Source organism: Halyomorpha halys, unplaced genomic scaffold (genome assembly GCF_000696795.3).
Source record: "Halyomorpha halys isolate HHAL.00 unplaced genomic scaffold, Hhal_1.1 Scaffold12.1, whole genome shotgun sequence".
Lineage (NCBI taxonomy): Eukaryota > Metazoa > Arthropoda > Insecta > Hemiptera > Pentatomidae > Halyomorpha > Halyomorpha halys.
The window spans coordinates 955,675-967,559 of NW_027109908.1; the positions used below are offsets into that span (position 1 = coordinate 955,675).

General features: G+C 32.6%; 2 protein-coding genes across 2 annotated transcripts in view; both read left to right on the forward strand.

Annotated features, from left to right (window-relative positions):
- Positions 1-11,885, forward strand: part of RYa-R (RYamide receptor) — a 707,678-nt gene that overhangs the window by 587,517 nt on the left and 108,276 nt on the right. The gene's annotated exons all lie outside the window — the stretch shown is intronic.
- On the forward strand, positions 7,865-9,314 carry LOC106679144 (protein rtoA). Its single transcript, XM_014418125.2, has 2 exons — positions 7,865-8,179; positions 8,784-9,314. The coding sequence occupies exons 1-2, from the start codon at positions 7,888-7,890 to the stop codon at positions 9,206-9,208; spliced, it is 717 nt and encodes a 238-aa protein (XP_014273611.1). The 5' UTR covers positions 7,865-7,887; the 3' UTR covers positions 9,209-9,314.

Consider the following 11,885-nt stretch of genomic DNA (forward strand, 5'->3'; position numbering starts at 1 on the left):
AAATTATATTATTAATTTATTTTTATATTTTTGATTTCATATTATGAGGATATCTTTTATTAATTAGAGACTATAGTAACCATAATATGTTTATTATATATATTCAACATTTTTATTAGTTTTGAAATTAGCTGTAATGAAGAGATTAAAGGTAATAAATCTTAGCTCCTTTCCAGAAAGTTAAATGTTAGAATTTACAACACTATTTTAGAGCGGCTCAGTGAGTAAGGTGCTGTGTTATTAGCTCTAAGAATTCAGATTCGAATCCAGCTGTGGCAGATGTTTAGTATGTCTGTTACTGAAGCCGTGAGTCAAACCTAGGGGTGAAGGAGCCCTTTTGGGTGGGTACCATCACGAAATAAAAATTTGCCTCTTCAGGTGGAATTCCAACTGGCGCCGCAGCAGTTCCGAGGTTGCTGTGGTAATTCCTGAGCTACTGAGAAATGTACCCAGTAAATATAACTGAGGTTTTAGCATTGCTGTGAGTGATAGGAGTGTAAGGTTGTAGGGCTTGTAACGAACGGAACGATAAATTGTTTACAAAATTTGAACCTGATAAACATCCGGAGGGTAGACCAAAGCGTAAGCGTGAGAATTGCATCCAGAATGAGCTTATATATTTTAGTTTGAACGGGTGTCACTTGACAGATTTATGTAGACCAATACTGATAGTTTCGGAATCGAACCTTCAGGTTCGCTAAACTTTCATAATATTAGTATTATGAAGGTTTAGCGAATAATTATTAGTAATTGGTTAGTGAAATAAAGGATATACTTGCTATAACTCAGGAGCTGTGTAGTGTATTGTAGCTGCCAGTGGTCGAAAGTCCTGAAAGAATTGCTTGGACGAAAAATTGTAGAAAGATTTACGGCGAAAGATATCGAGGCTGACAGCTACCAAAGACAAAAGAGCCCTTAATAGCTTTTTCTGATACTGTAATATTTTGCTGGCGTTGGGTGTTTATGATCCAATCTGTCAGGTACGATATCTCATTCACAACACCCCTTTGGGAACACTATCTGATTATCTTTTTTTTTTCACTTTGACGTTGAACATGAAAGTGAGAATCATTTTACTTTTTGATATCATATAGCACCAGTGTTTCAGTCTTTATGCATAAAAGAAAATAACAAAATAAAATATATGCATAAGTAATGCTCAGAATGACCGTTTATAGGCCGATTGCAGCTGTGCCAATTAAAATCCGGCCTTGGGATATAATTTTTTTCGTGTCGGCCCCACTTGAAAACCCCACCATGGATAGAATAGATTAGTTACTTGAAAAGAATAACCTCCACCTACAGCATCTGTCAAAAAAAAGCTAATCATTAAAAAAAAGGAGGTAAATATAAAAAATAAAAAAAGCTAGTTTTTTATGCTTATAATAATTAAATTAATTAAATTATAGGGTAATTTTAATTTTACAATAGCATATATTGGCCAAAAACAGTGTGGCCGCACTTAATTAAAACTTATATTAAAATTGTATATAAATAATTTGAGATATGGAGAAAAAAATTGAAAACAAACTGACTAAATACATAAAAAACTAAACCAAAAAGGTAATTACAAATTATCTGTACTATTATTTAATGAGATTGTTGAAGTAAAAGGTAGTTAATTATAAAGGTTTTAAACGAGGGAAGAGTTGATACATAATATATGCTAGAGGGAATGGAGTTCCAGTGAAAGGCAAATTGGGTAAAAAATGATTTATTAAACTCAGCAGTTCGGTGAGGTGGAGGGTAGATGTCAGATAAACGCGACCTGGTAGTACGGGATTGTACTGAGAATTTGAATTTCAGGTTTTCTAGAATATAGGGGGGGGGCGTTGAGTACTAATTAATTGGAATAGAATGGAAGCTAGGAAATACTGGTATGGAAAAGATGGATAGAGCCACCTCAGCTCGGCGTAGTACTGCATTATGTGTCTCTGGTAATCCCGAAAATATATCGTACATCGTAATTCAAAAGACGCTTAAGTTTAGATACGAGATTACTCAAGAGTTCACCATATACCAGGCTATGGTTGCCTGTGGTTGCCTTGAACTCAAAGTGGGGAAAAATAACCTTAATAAATAAGGTTAGGGAGTACTGGGAAAGATTTAAGGAGTGACGGAGGTCCGTTATATTATATGATAACTTTAGTCTTTTCGACATTTAATGTAAATTTTTAAGTCTGCTGCCTAAGTGCTTATACTATTGATGTCTTCTTGTAGTTTTTTTTAAGTTTTTAATAATTTATTTATTGTTATTTACAACTGTATACACATATATACAACAAGTAAATTTGCTGTAGGTGACATAGTGACATAATACAAACCTGTGGAGAATCTATCCACTGATCCAATAACATTTCTAGAGGAGAAGAACTCGAGGCCATCTTCTTTTCAGACGCCTAGGAGGATTATTAGGTAATAAAGGAGAAGACAGGTTAGAAACAAGTGGATTTCGGAGGTTGAGAAATTTCTTATGGAAGGAACGGTATCTGGTTCTGGCCAAATTGCCAACATATGGAACATTGAGGTCCTGATGGATGACTTGATTTGTGACAAAGTAAGGAGCATTAAGGATTTTACGAAGGATTTTGGACTGTAAGGATTGGATTCTGGGGGAATTTGATGGTTTAGTGGAGCCCCAAAGCTCAACTCCGTATGTCCAGATAGGCCTTATAATAGTCATGTAGATCAGTCTTTTGTAATGGATTGGCAATTTATCTTGTAGTTTAAGAATGGAATTTGAGAAATCAAGTCGTCTGCATATAGATCATAATTTATGAAACAATTTAGTGCCATCTGTAATTTGGACTTAAACCTCTGGCAAATTTACTCTTGTTTTAAAAATTACTTTTATTTGAATTTATTTTTTCATGCAGTGATTAAATTTGAAAAATTGTGTAGTAGATGAAACTAATCTATGTTCAGATAGTTTGTAAGGAGGAGATTTTCAGTATCATTTTTGTAGTATGAATAAAAATTTAATTATTATCTAACTAAAAATTAATAATTTTTTTAATTAATAAATTCAATGAAATATTATTATCCCGGTGGCTTTATGGAGACAAATTACTTCTTATTCTTTTATTGTCGGAAACACATGAAATTATAAAAAAAGAAATTTCTTAATTGGGCTCCCGTACTATTATCTCTAGTAATATATTATATAATAAATACAACAAACCAAAAAAATAATTAATATTGGATTTAAGGAAGCAATTTATTCGAACCATAACACATTGACAGGTGATCAAACAGAACGGGCATCGCTTGTTTTCAGTAATTTCCCGACTGTACGAGATATTAATCCCCAATTGTCAAACGGACGTCGATATTTCCATTAAAATTAGTGTACTCGTTAAGAAAAAAAAAACACCCCCTTGCTCGTTTTCTATTGTTATAAATCTAGTTGTGTGGTTGTCGTAGGTCCCACGTAATTTAGGATTTACTTTTCGAAACACATAGAAAACATAAAGATATGTCGGTTGCTGCATTTAAGTTTGTGGCTTTAGCGCACTTGCTCAGCCTCCACTGACTCAATACCAGTGATGCGGCGAGAGGGATGCGCTGGGATCTTTTGAGCTCTGCTCTACCCCTTACACGTGGGAGATAGAGTGAGCTCAGGGATCCTCAGGTCGATTGTGTAAATATTGTATATTATAGTGTAAATGTAACTACACACTATATTATTTTACTATTATGTTGTTATGATTATGTTTATTCTTCTGTTTGTATATATTTTAAAAGAGTTTTTTTTTTCATTCATTTATTTATTTTATTTTATTTTGGTTTGTATGAGATCATTCATCACTATTATCTATTGCTCACTACTGTGTGGCAGATTGTAATATCTATCAATAAATAAAAAGTATTTAAAAAAAAATAGTGAAAACAATAAAATATTGTAATTATATTTATTTTCTAAACCAAAGGGAAGAACGTATTTGCATAAAGGTCAAAATATCATAATCTAATATGAAACTACATCATAACCTAAATAAAAAATATATAAATATTACATTGGAGGAAGATAGTCTGGGTGGCGGTCAATAAAGGTATGAAAATAGTAACAAAAAACTATTTATTGTTATCCAACGTTTCGCGCCACTGTGGAGGGCTTCGTCAGGGCTAAATAAACTAATTATTAGGTTTATAAAGTATATAAAAAAGAATAAAAAAAATAAAACATTAATAATATCAATATGAGGAAATATACATGTCGGTAGACTGGAGACAAGTCGTTAATAAATATAACCTAGTATGATATAAGTTCTCAATATAGGTCTAGACAAATAAATTATAGGAGACCACTCATTAAAAGTAGTTTTAAATATAGTGGAGAGGTAGATCTAAAGATTCAACAGATAAGTGGAGTAGATGTGGTATAGGTGAGCTATAGTAATATACTAAAGGAAGATATAAAGAAATTTCATAAAAATGAACAATAGTCCTAATAACCTGGTAAGAATGAAGTTCTACTGTCAACTGAGCAGAAAAACGGGAAGAGCAGGTAGGGAGAGGATATGCTTCATGAGTGGGGACAGATTTTTTATAATATATAGAAGACTAAACTGGCAAAACTATCTAATCTCATATCTAATATAATTCATACGATCAACTATCTTCTTCCAATATAAATATTACAGTGGTGAAATTAGAATAATTATAGAAAATGAATGAAGTTATGATAATGCAGCATACATAGTTGTCAAAGAAAAATTGGCACAGAAAACATGTGTGTTCAAATGAAATATTAAAATACATTTGATTTTATATAATCATTAATAATAAAATGTCTTATTTTATGTCCATTTAAAAGCGCCTGAAATTTGAAAAAGGGTGTGAAACCCTCCACTTCCGCCCTCCGTTGCAGCCTTACTTATCTGAAGTACAAACCAGACAATTATGTAACGAGTAGGTTGGCCGATGTACGACATGTCACAATCTCAGAAGAGGAAATCATAATCGCAAAAAAAAAGGCGATCCTTCCCGGTCAGACCCGCCCAAATAAGATCCCGGGGAAGCGACGGCCCTATATCACTTTTGAAATATTTGCGTAAAACGGGAAGAAGAGACTTTAAGATAGTTAAATCAAGCAATATTTAAAAAAACGCCTGAAATTGGAAAACGGCGTGACACTCACCACTCATTAGCAACGGTTTATTAAAATTATTTTAGTTCATTAAAATAAAAGTATTTTTAGAAAAAAAAATACAGAACCAAAAAATAAAATAAAAATTGAGGTGTAGATAGTTGACCGTATATAAATGATTGGAGAACTTTGTCGGGGTGTGCGGTCAGCAAAGAACAACATAACTAACCAATACAATATTTATTTATTTTATGCCGACGTTTCGACCTGGGCTTCAGGTGTTCATCAGGGCTATAGAACATAAGAGATAACAACAACATTTAGGGAAACATAAAATTGAAAAAGAATAGTATACAAACAAATTTGGAATTATACAAAATATTGAATTGAATCATAAATGATAAAAAATTTATAACTGATAATTGAATAGTAAAAAAAAATTGATTGATAATCGTGGAATTAGATGGTAGTAGATTGAAAACAGTGAAAGATGATATATAATATCATGTAGGTAAGAAGATATGTATAATATAAGATATGAAAGTAGTGTCTAAAAAAAACGAAAAAAAAAAAACAAGTATTGAATCTACAAATTGAACAATAGGACAGTAAAATAGGAAAAAGGTAGAATATGGAGAATGGGAAAAGAGTAATGTAAGAAATATTAGAACGAGAAAGGAGACTCACGTTACAGCGTATAAAGTAGGCCTAAAACTGATTGTTTTTTTATTTTTTTATTTTTAGAAAGCCTCACCAGAGTGGGCGACGGACAGACAAAGGATTCTCTAGAAACGTAACTGTCAAGAAAGACTGTTATGACACAACAGTTGATATGAAATACCAATGATAAAAATAGAAGTCAAGTTACAGATTAAAAAACATAAAACCTATGATTTGTAAAATTATAGAACCCAAAGATCAAAAATTATGATTAATAAAAATTATTTTGTATAATTCTAAATTTGTTTGTATACTATTCCTTTTCAATTGTATGTTACTCTAAATGTTGTTGTTATCTCTTTTGTTCTATAGCCCTGATGAAGCCTGAAACTTAGGTCGAGATGTCAGCATAAAATAAATAAATATGGTTTTGTTTATTTATGTTGCTCATTGCTGACCGCACTCCCCGACAAACTTATCCAATCATTACAATAAAAATTATTTGAAGTATTAAATCTAACAGATAATGTAGATACAAATGTACTTTGTAGCCACAGCCCTGTTTCATAATGAAAGCTAATAGTATTGGTTCATAAAAACAAGTACACAAACTACTTAGTATTGACCCTACTACTTATTTTTTTCATAATAGGGATGTCTATTAGCGATATTACAGAAGTTAAAAGGTACTAAAGTACAAGTTATTATTGTACAAGTCAGTGTAATTGTATTAAAATAAATCTACAAGACTGATAGTATTAGTTTGTACTGTATTATGAAACAGGGGCCCGACTGATTGCAATGTCAGCTGACTGAGTGATATCAGCTGATTGATTGAATTTATAAGCGGACGCGTTTCGTCAAGCAGTGTTCTTTGACGACCTTCCTGATTCATTTAACCATTTAACCAATCTTTTTTGGTTTGTGGCTCTCTAAATAACAGGATTTTTTCCGCAGCGCCCTTAATACATTAGATTTTTTTTCTAAATTTTTGAATTTCTTGATAAATTGGAAAACTTTCCTTTTAAAAAGTGTAACCTTGGAATACATTTGCAAAAACGACTAACCTAGAATCCTCACACAAGACTAAAAAGACAGAAAACTGCACATCGATTTCGTTTATAACAGCACTTACTTGACAAACGGTTTAAACTTCCAATTCATTATATAATACTAATCTACATGACTATAATAAGGCCTTTCTGGACATACAGAGTGGTGCTTTGGGGCTCCACCTTCGAATTCCCCTCGCATCCAAAATCCTTCTTAAAATCCTCAATGCTCCTTACTTTGTCACAAATAAAATGATCCATAAAGACCTTAATATTCCAAAAGTAACCTTAATCCTTCCATTATAAATTCCCTAACAATCAAAACCCTCTATTTCCTAATCTTGCTACTTCTTCAATTCCTGAAAATCCTCCGGGGCCCCTGAAAAGAACAAGACCTTCTAGTGTTGAATTATGATTGCTACCAATGAGTATTTTCTCCGCGTGCCTTATCACTTTATTTTTATCTAACACCAGATTTACTTAATGTGTTTTTTTATGTAAATACAGTTATAAATAGCAATAAATAAATTGAAAAAGCAATAATTTTTATTTTAATGTTTCCAAAACTTTTAGCGTTGAGGTTTTTAGTGCGCCAGTTAGTGGATGGTTAGTGAAGAGTTGTGCTGCTTAATGACGGTCTAGTGATCTGCGAGTTTACCATTGTGGTAAGATTTTTTTCAAAGTGTGAAATACCAATTTCTATTTTTTAAAATTGAAATAGAATACTTCCAAGATATTAAAATTATTATGTTTTATTGTAGCATTTTCCTTATTTTTCGTAATTATTTATTTGCTATACTTTATTAAATATTTATATGATTAATTCATATAATGCCCAAAACAAAACAGACACATTGTTCTGATTCTTGATAATTGAAGTAAATTGTAATTCATATCTGCTAATTTCTCTGCACAATCCAAAGAACTAAATGAATAAGCAAATTTGGTACTGTATTATAAATATTGTTTATCTTCTAAAAATTATTATTCTTCAGTTCAACGTACTCAGTGCGTGCTCATTCACCAGACAGGCTAGTTATGAGATATATAAAAGGGTCCTCCCGAAATCTACAAACCATAGACGAGATGATGTATCTGAAAGTTGTCCTCGCTTGTGTTCTGGTTGTCTCTGTATTCGGACAATCAACAACCAGAAGACCCTCCTTCACACTTGGCTTTCAGAATGCCCTCAACAGCTTGAGCGGTTCAGCGAAATCAGCGATTGGAGTGTTCAACACAACAGCGCAAACCGCTACGAAAACAGTCAACAATGGAGTCCAAGGATTCACAAGTGCCGGCAAGACTGTGGTCAATACTGTCACAGGATTGAAATCTTCTGCTCTTCAAGGAGGAGTGGATGCGATGAAGCAAGGAGTTGGTGAGGTTTTTATTCAATTTATCATAAAACTTTAAGCAAAATATAAATATTACATTATATTTCCTAATTAATTATTATATAAAAACGGCGTTGTATTTATAGGAAGTCGTTACATTAATGATAGCTGTCTCAGTTTAAAGATGAGCAAGTCCTCACTGTAAATCAACAGCAAGTAATTGTAATCTATCGAAATTAAAGCTAACACAAATGGTAATAATTTTTGGCAAACTATAATCTAGTGTCATTAATCGTCCAAAATAGATGAATTTTATTTAGTTTATCATAGCTATCATTTATGTTTATATTTATACTATCCACTTCCTTACTTAAACCAGCCACACCAGCATATAAAAATTAGTTTGGGTAATATCCTCAACTTCTACTCCGGGGAATACCTAAATTAAACATGCTGTGACTATTTTTATTAATATGATTATAAATAATTGTGCTCCACTAGTTATAAGTATGCTGTGTATGAGGCAGCCCAATGAAACTAGGCAGCACAACATTTTTAGTAAAGTGTTTTACTCTCTTGAATTTTTTTTTCCAGTTTTTTATCAAAGATTTTAATTACTTTATGGGAATGCATTGTTTTTGTTTATAGATATTGGAACTAATATAGTTGCAATTGTTCCTGGAATGAGCGGCATTGCTAGCATGGGAGGTGGAATGGTAAAAGCGGGACTAGACGTTGGCAACGCGATGGGACAAACTGGTATCAGCATGGGAAGTGCTCTGGAGAATGGGAAGCTTGAGCTTGTGAGTGGCTTGAGCAACGCTGGAACCGGATTAGCGTCCAGCGGTATCAACATGGGAGTTGACATGGCCAATGTAGGAGTCGACACGGGGTTCAAAATGGCCAGCAGTGGAGTCGACACTGTGGGTAACTTGGTGGACAATGCTGTGAGCTACTTCAATGAGGCTTCCAGTAAGGTGTCCACTTTGGCCAGCTCTGCTGCAAACAGCATGTCAGCTGCAATTCCAAGCTCTAACTTGAACTTGCAAGTTAGTGGAACAACTTCGGGATAACGCGACTGTAATAAGAAACACCTTTCTAACACATGCTTCTAGAGCACAAGTCCAATAGCCTCCCAAATAATTGTGTAAATATCTAATAAAAGCACCAGCAAGTATATGTATATAAATATTTTTAACCTGATACAGTTATAATCATTTATTAAATTTTATTCATTTATTATTTTTACACACCATTGTTCCTCTATTGAACTTTTTATATTTTCTTTTCTTCATTACATCAAATTAACAATATCCATTCTGTGGTGGTAGTGTAGGTTCAAAATGAACTTGCTAAAACCTACAACCAGTATTTAATAAATAAAAACAAGTTCCAATATATATTATTTTATTGAAAGACTAAATAGTTGTGCTAAAAAAAAAAATCCAAATGGCAACATATTGAATGAAAACGATATATTTCCTCATTATACAACAAAAAAAGTATACAAATTTCTTGAATATAAAGGACAAAACAAAATTCAAAAGAAAATATTTATATATTTACTTATAAGATACTATGTACAAAAAAAAATTAACTGATAAAACATAATTAAACATTACGGAAACCACATGCCTATCCAGTCTGGAAGATCTACTGAGAATAGAACGAAGAATCCTAGGAAAAATATACGGCCCCAAAAAGACACGAGAAGGATACAGGCTAAGACTCAACAATGACAGAAATAAAGATCAGGAGATTGAAATTCCACGGACATACGGTAAGAATGATCCCGGAAAGATCAAACAAAGAAATATTCCAAAAGATCCGAGGATACTAAAGCTCAGAATACATCAGACAGGTGAAGGAAGAAACGGAAAGACTAGAAATTACGGACAAGGACAGTCTGAACGGAGAGGATATAGGAAAAGACTGAAGGAAATCAAGATTCTTGCAGGAAAGAAAAATTTGAAAAAGGGGATTGCATGGTCTGAAGAAAGAAAACAAAGGCGCCCAGAGATAATGAGGTGAAAATGGAAGAAAAAGAAAAACAAAAACAAGAGAGAAGCAAAAAGTAATGAGTTTTGAGAGGTCTGAAAGGCTGTTGCGTGAATAAAAAAAATAAACATTACTAAATTAATAAAAAAAAAATATTTACTGCACTTTAAACTCATGATCTCTGACTTCGTAGGGCGCAATCGAGTGAGGTCCGTTTAGTCTTCGACGGGTAAACATTGTGGTTAATTGTGCCACTATGTCCCACAGAGTGCTGGGCAACTAAAACTTACACTGTCTGGTACTAACTGTCTGGGGGGACTTGTCTCAAACACTTACTTACTGCGACTGACTGCGGACTTCTATGTTCCTAGCATAATCTTTAATGGCCCCATTGTATACAATAAACAATGTATATTCTGTGTACACCCACGTAGGTAAATTATATAATTAATTCGAACATATATACGAACGTTTAAAAAAAAATTATCATTTATTTATTGTTATTTACAACTGTATAACATATATACAACAAGTAAATTTGCTGTAGGTGAGATAGTGACATAATACAATCATGTGGAGAATCCACCCATTGATAGAACTCCAATAACATTTCTAGAAGAGAAGATCTCGAGGCCATCTTCTTTTCAGACGCTTAGGAGAATTATTAGGAGAAATACTTTATTCATCTATGCTGCCCAAATATATCAGGATGCTATCTCACACAGCATACTTATCAATCCGTAATCGGACATATATAAATTACACATACATAGTATGATAAGATAATAAAATAAATAAAAATAAAAGAATATAAAGCTAAATAAACATAAATATTTAAGAAGCAGTACAAGATAATCAATTTTCCTTGAAGGACGACCCTTTGTTTCGTTGTACAAAATGATAACTCTTGAAACAATTGTAATATATTGAAACCAAATTTTATTTTTACATATTTCTAGGATCATTTTTGTTTTACGGCCCCTTTTTCCATACTGACTGATAATTGCAATTTAAGATATTGCATACCCGGTGTGTAGTCGGCATTTTTGGCTTGGAAATGCATTGCACACACGGCAAGCAATTAGTCATGGATTGGTTAACACACACCATTTTTTTTATCATTTGAAAATTCTATATCGTAAAATAACCATTCTATTTCGAAATGTCATCAGTTAAGTTCAAAGACGAATTTTAATTAAATCTGGTACAGTCGCTCCTTATTGATTCTTGCTATGACGTCCTTTTGCCGTTTTTGATCTAAATTAAAACTTTAGATCGTCAGTGGAGAGGTTATATATGAATTAATATATCCGTAATAAAAAAATTCCTTGTTTCGTGACCTACCTTTCGGCAATATGGGGCTTCAATTTTATTCTAATTAACAATAAAATGTTTTTTTTTGGAGGGGGGGAGGTGCTTTTCTTCCATTGAAGAGCCAACAATAAAATATCAATATTCATGTTTGTACAGAACAAATTTTACGAAATATAAAAATCATTAATATTTCTTTTATCCTTTTATTATCAATTCGATGACGTCAGTTTTCAAATCAATATATTTTTTTAAAAGTTTTATTTGATGTAATTTACAACTGTACAAAATTATACAATAGGTAAATATGTAGTAAGTTTCATATACACTTGAAAATCTTGGGAAGGTCGATCTTACTTCAAACATTAATTTAAATTAGAAGGTCCCGTGGCCATCTTCTTTTCAGACGCCTCGGAGGATTATCAGGGATTGTTAAGGATG

Coding starts and splice junctions, on each gene's coding strand:
- LOC106679144 (XM_014418125.2), top strand. CDS start 7,888: ATGATGTATCTGAAAGTTGTCCTCGCTTGTGTTCTGGTTGTCTCTGTA. Junction 8,180..8,783: donor TGCGATGAAGCAAGGAGTTG/GTGAGGTTTTTA, acceptor TTTTGTTTATAG/ATATTGGAACTAATATAGTT.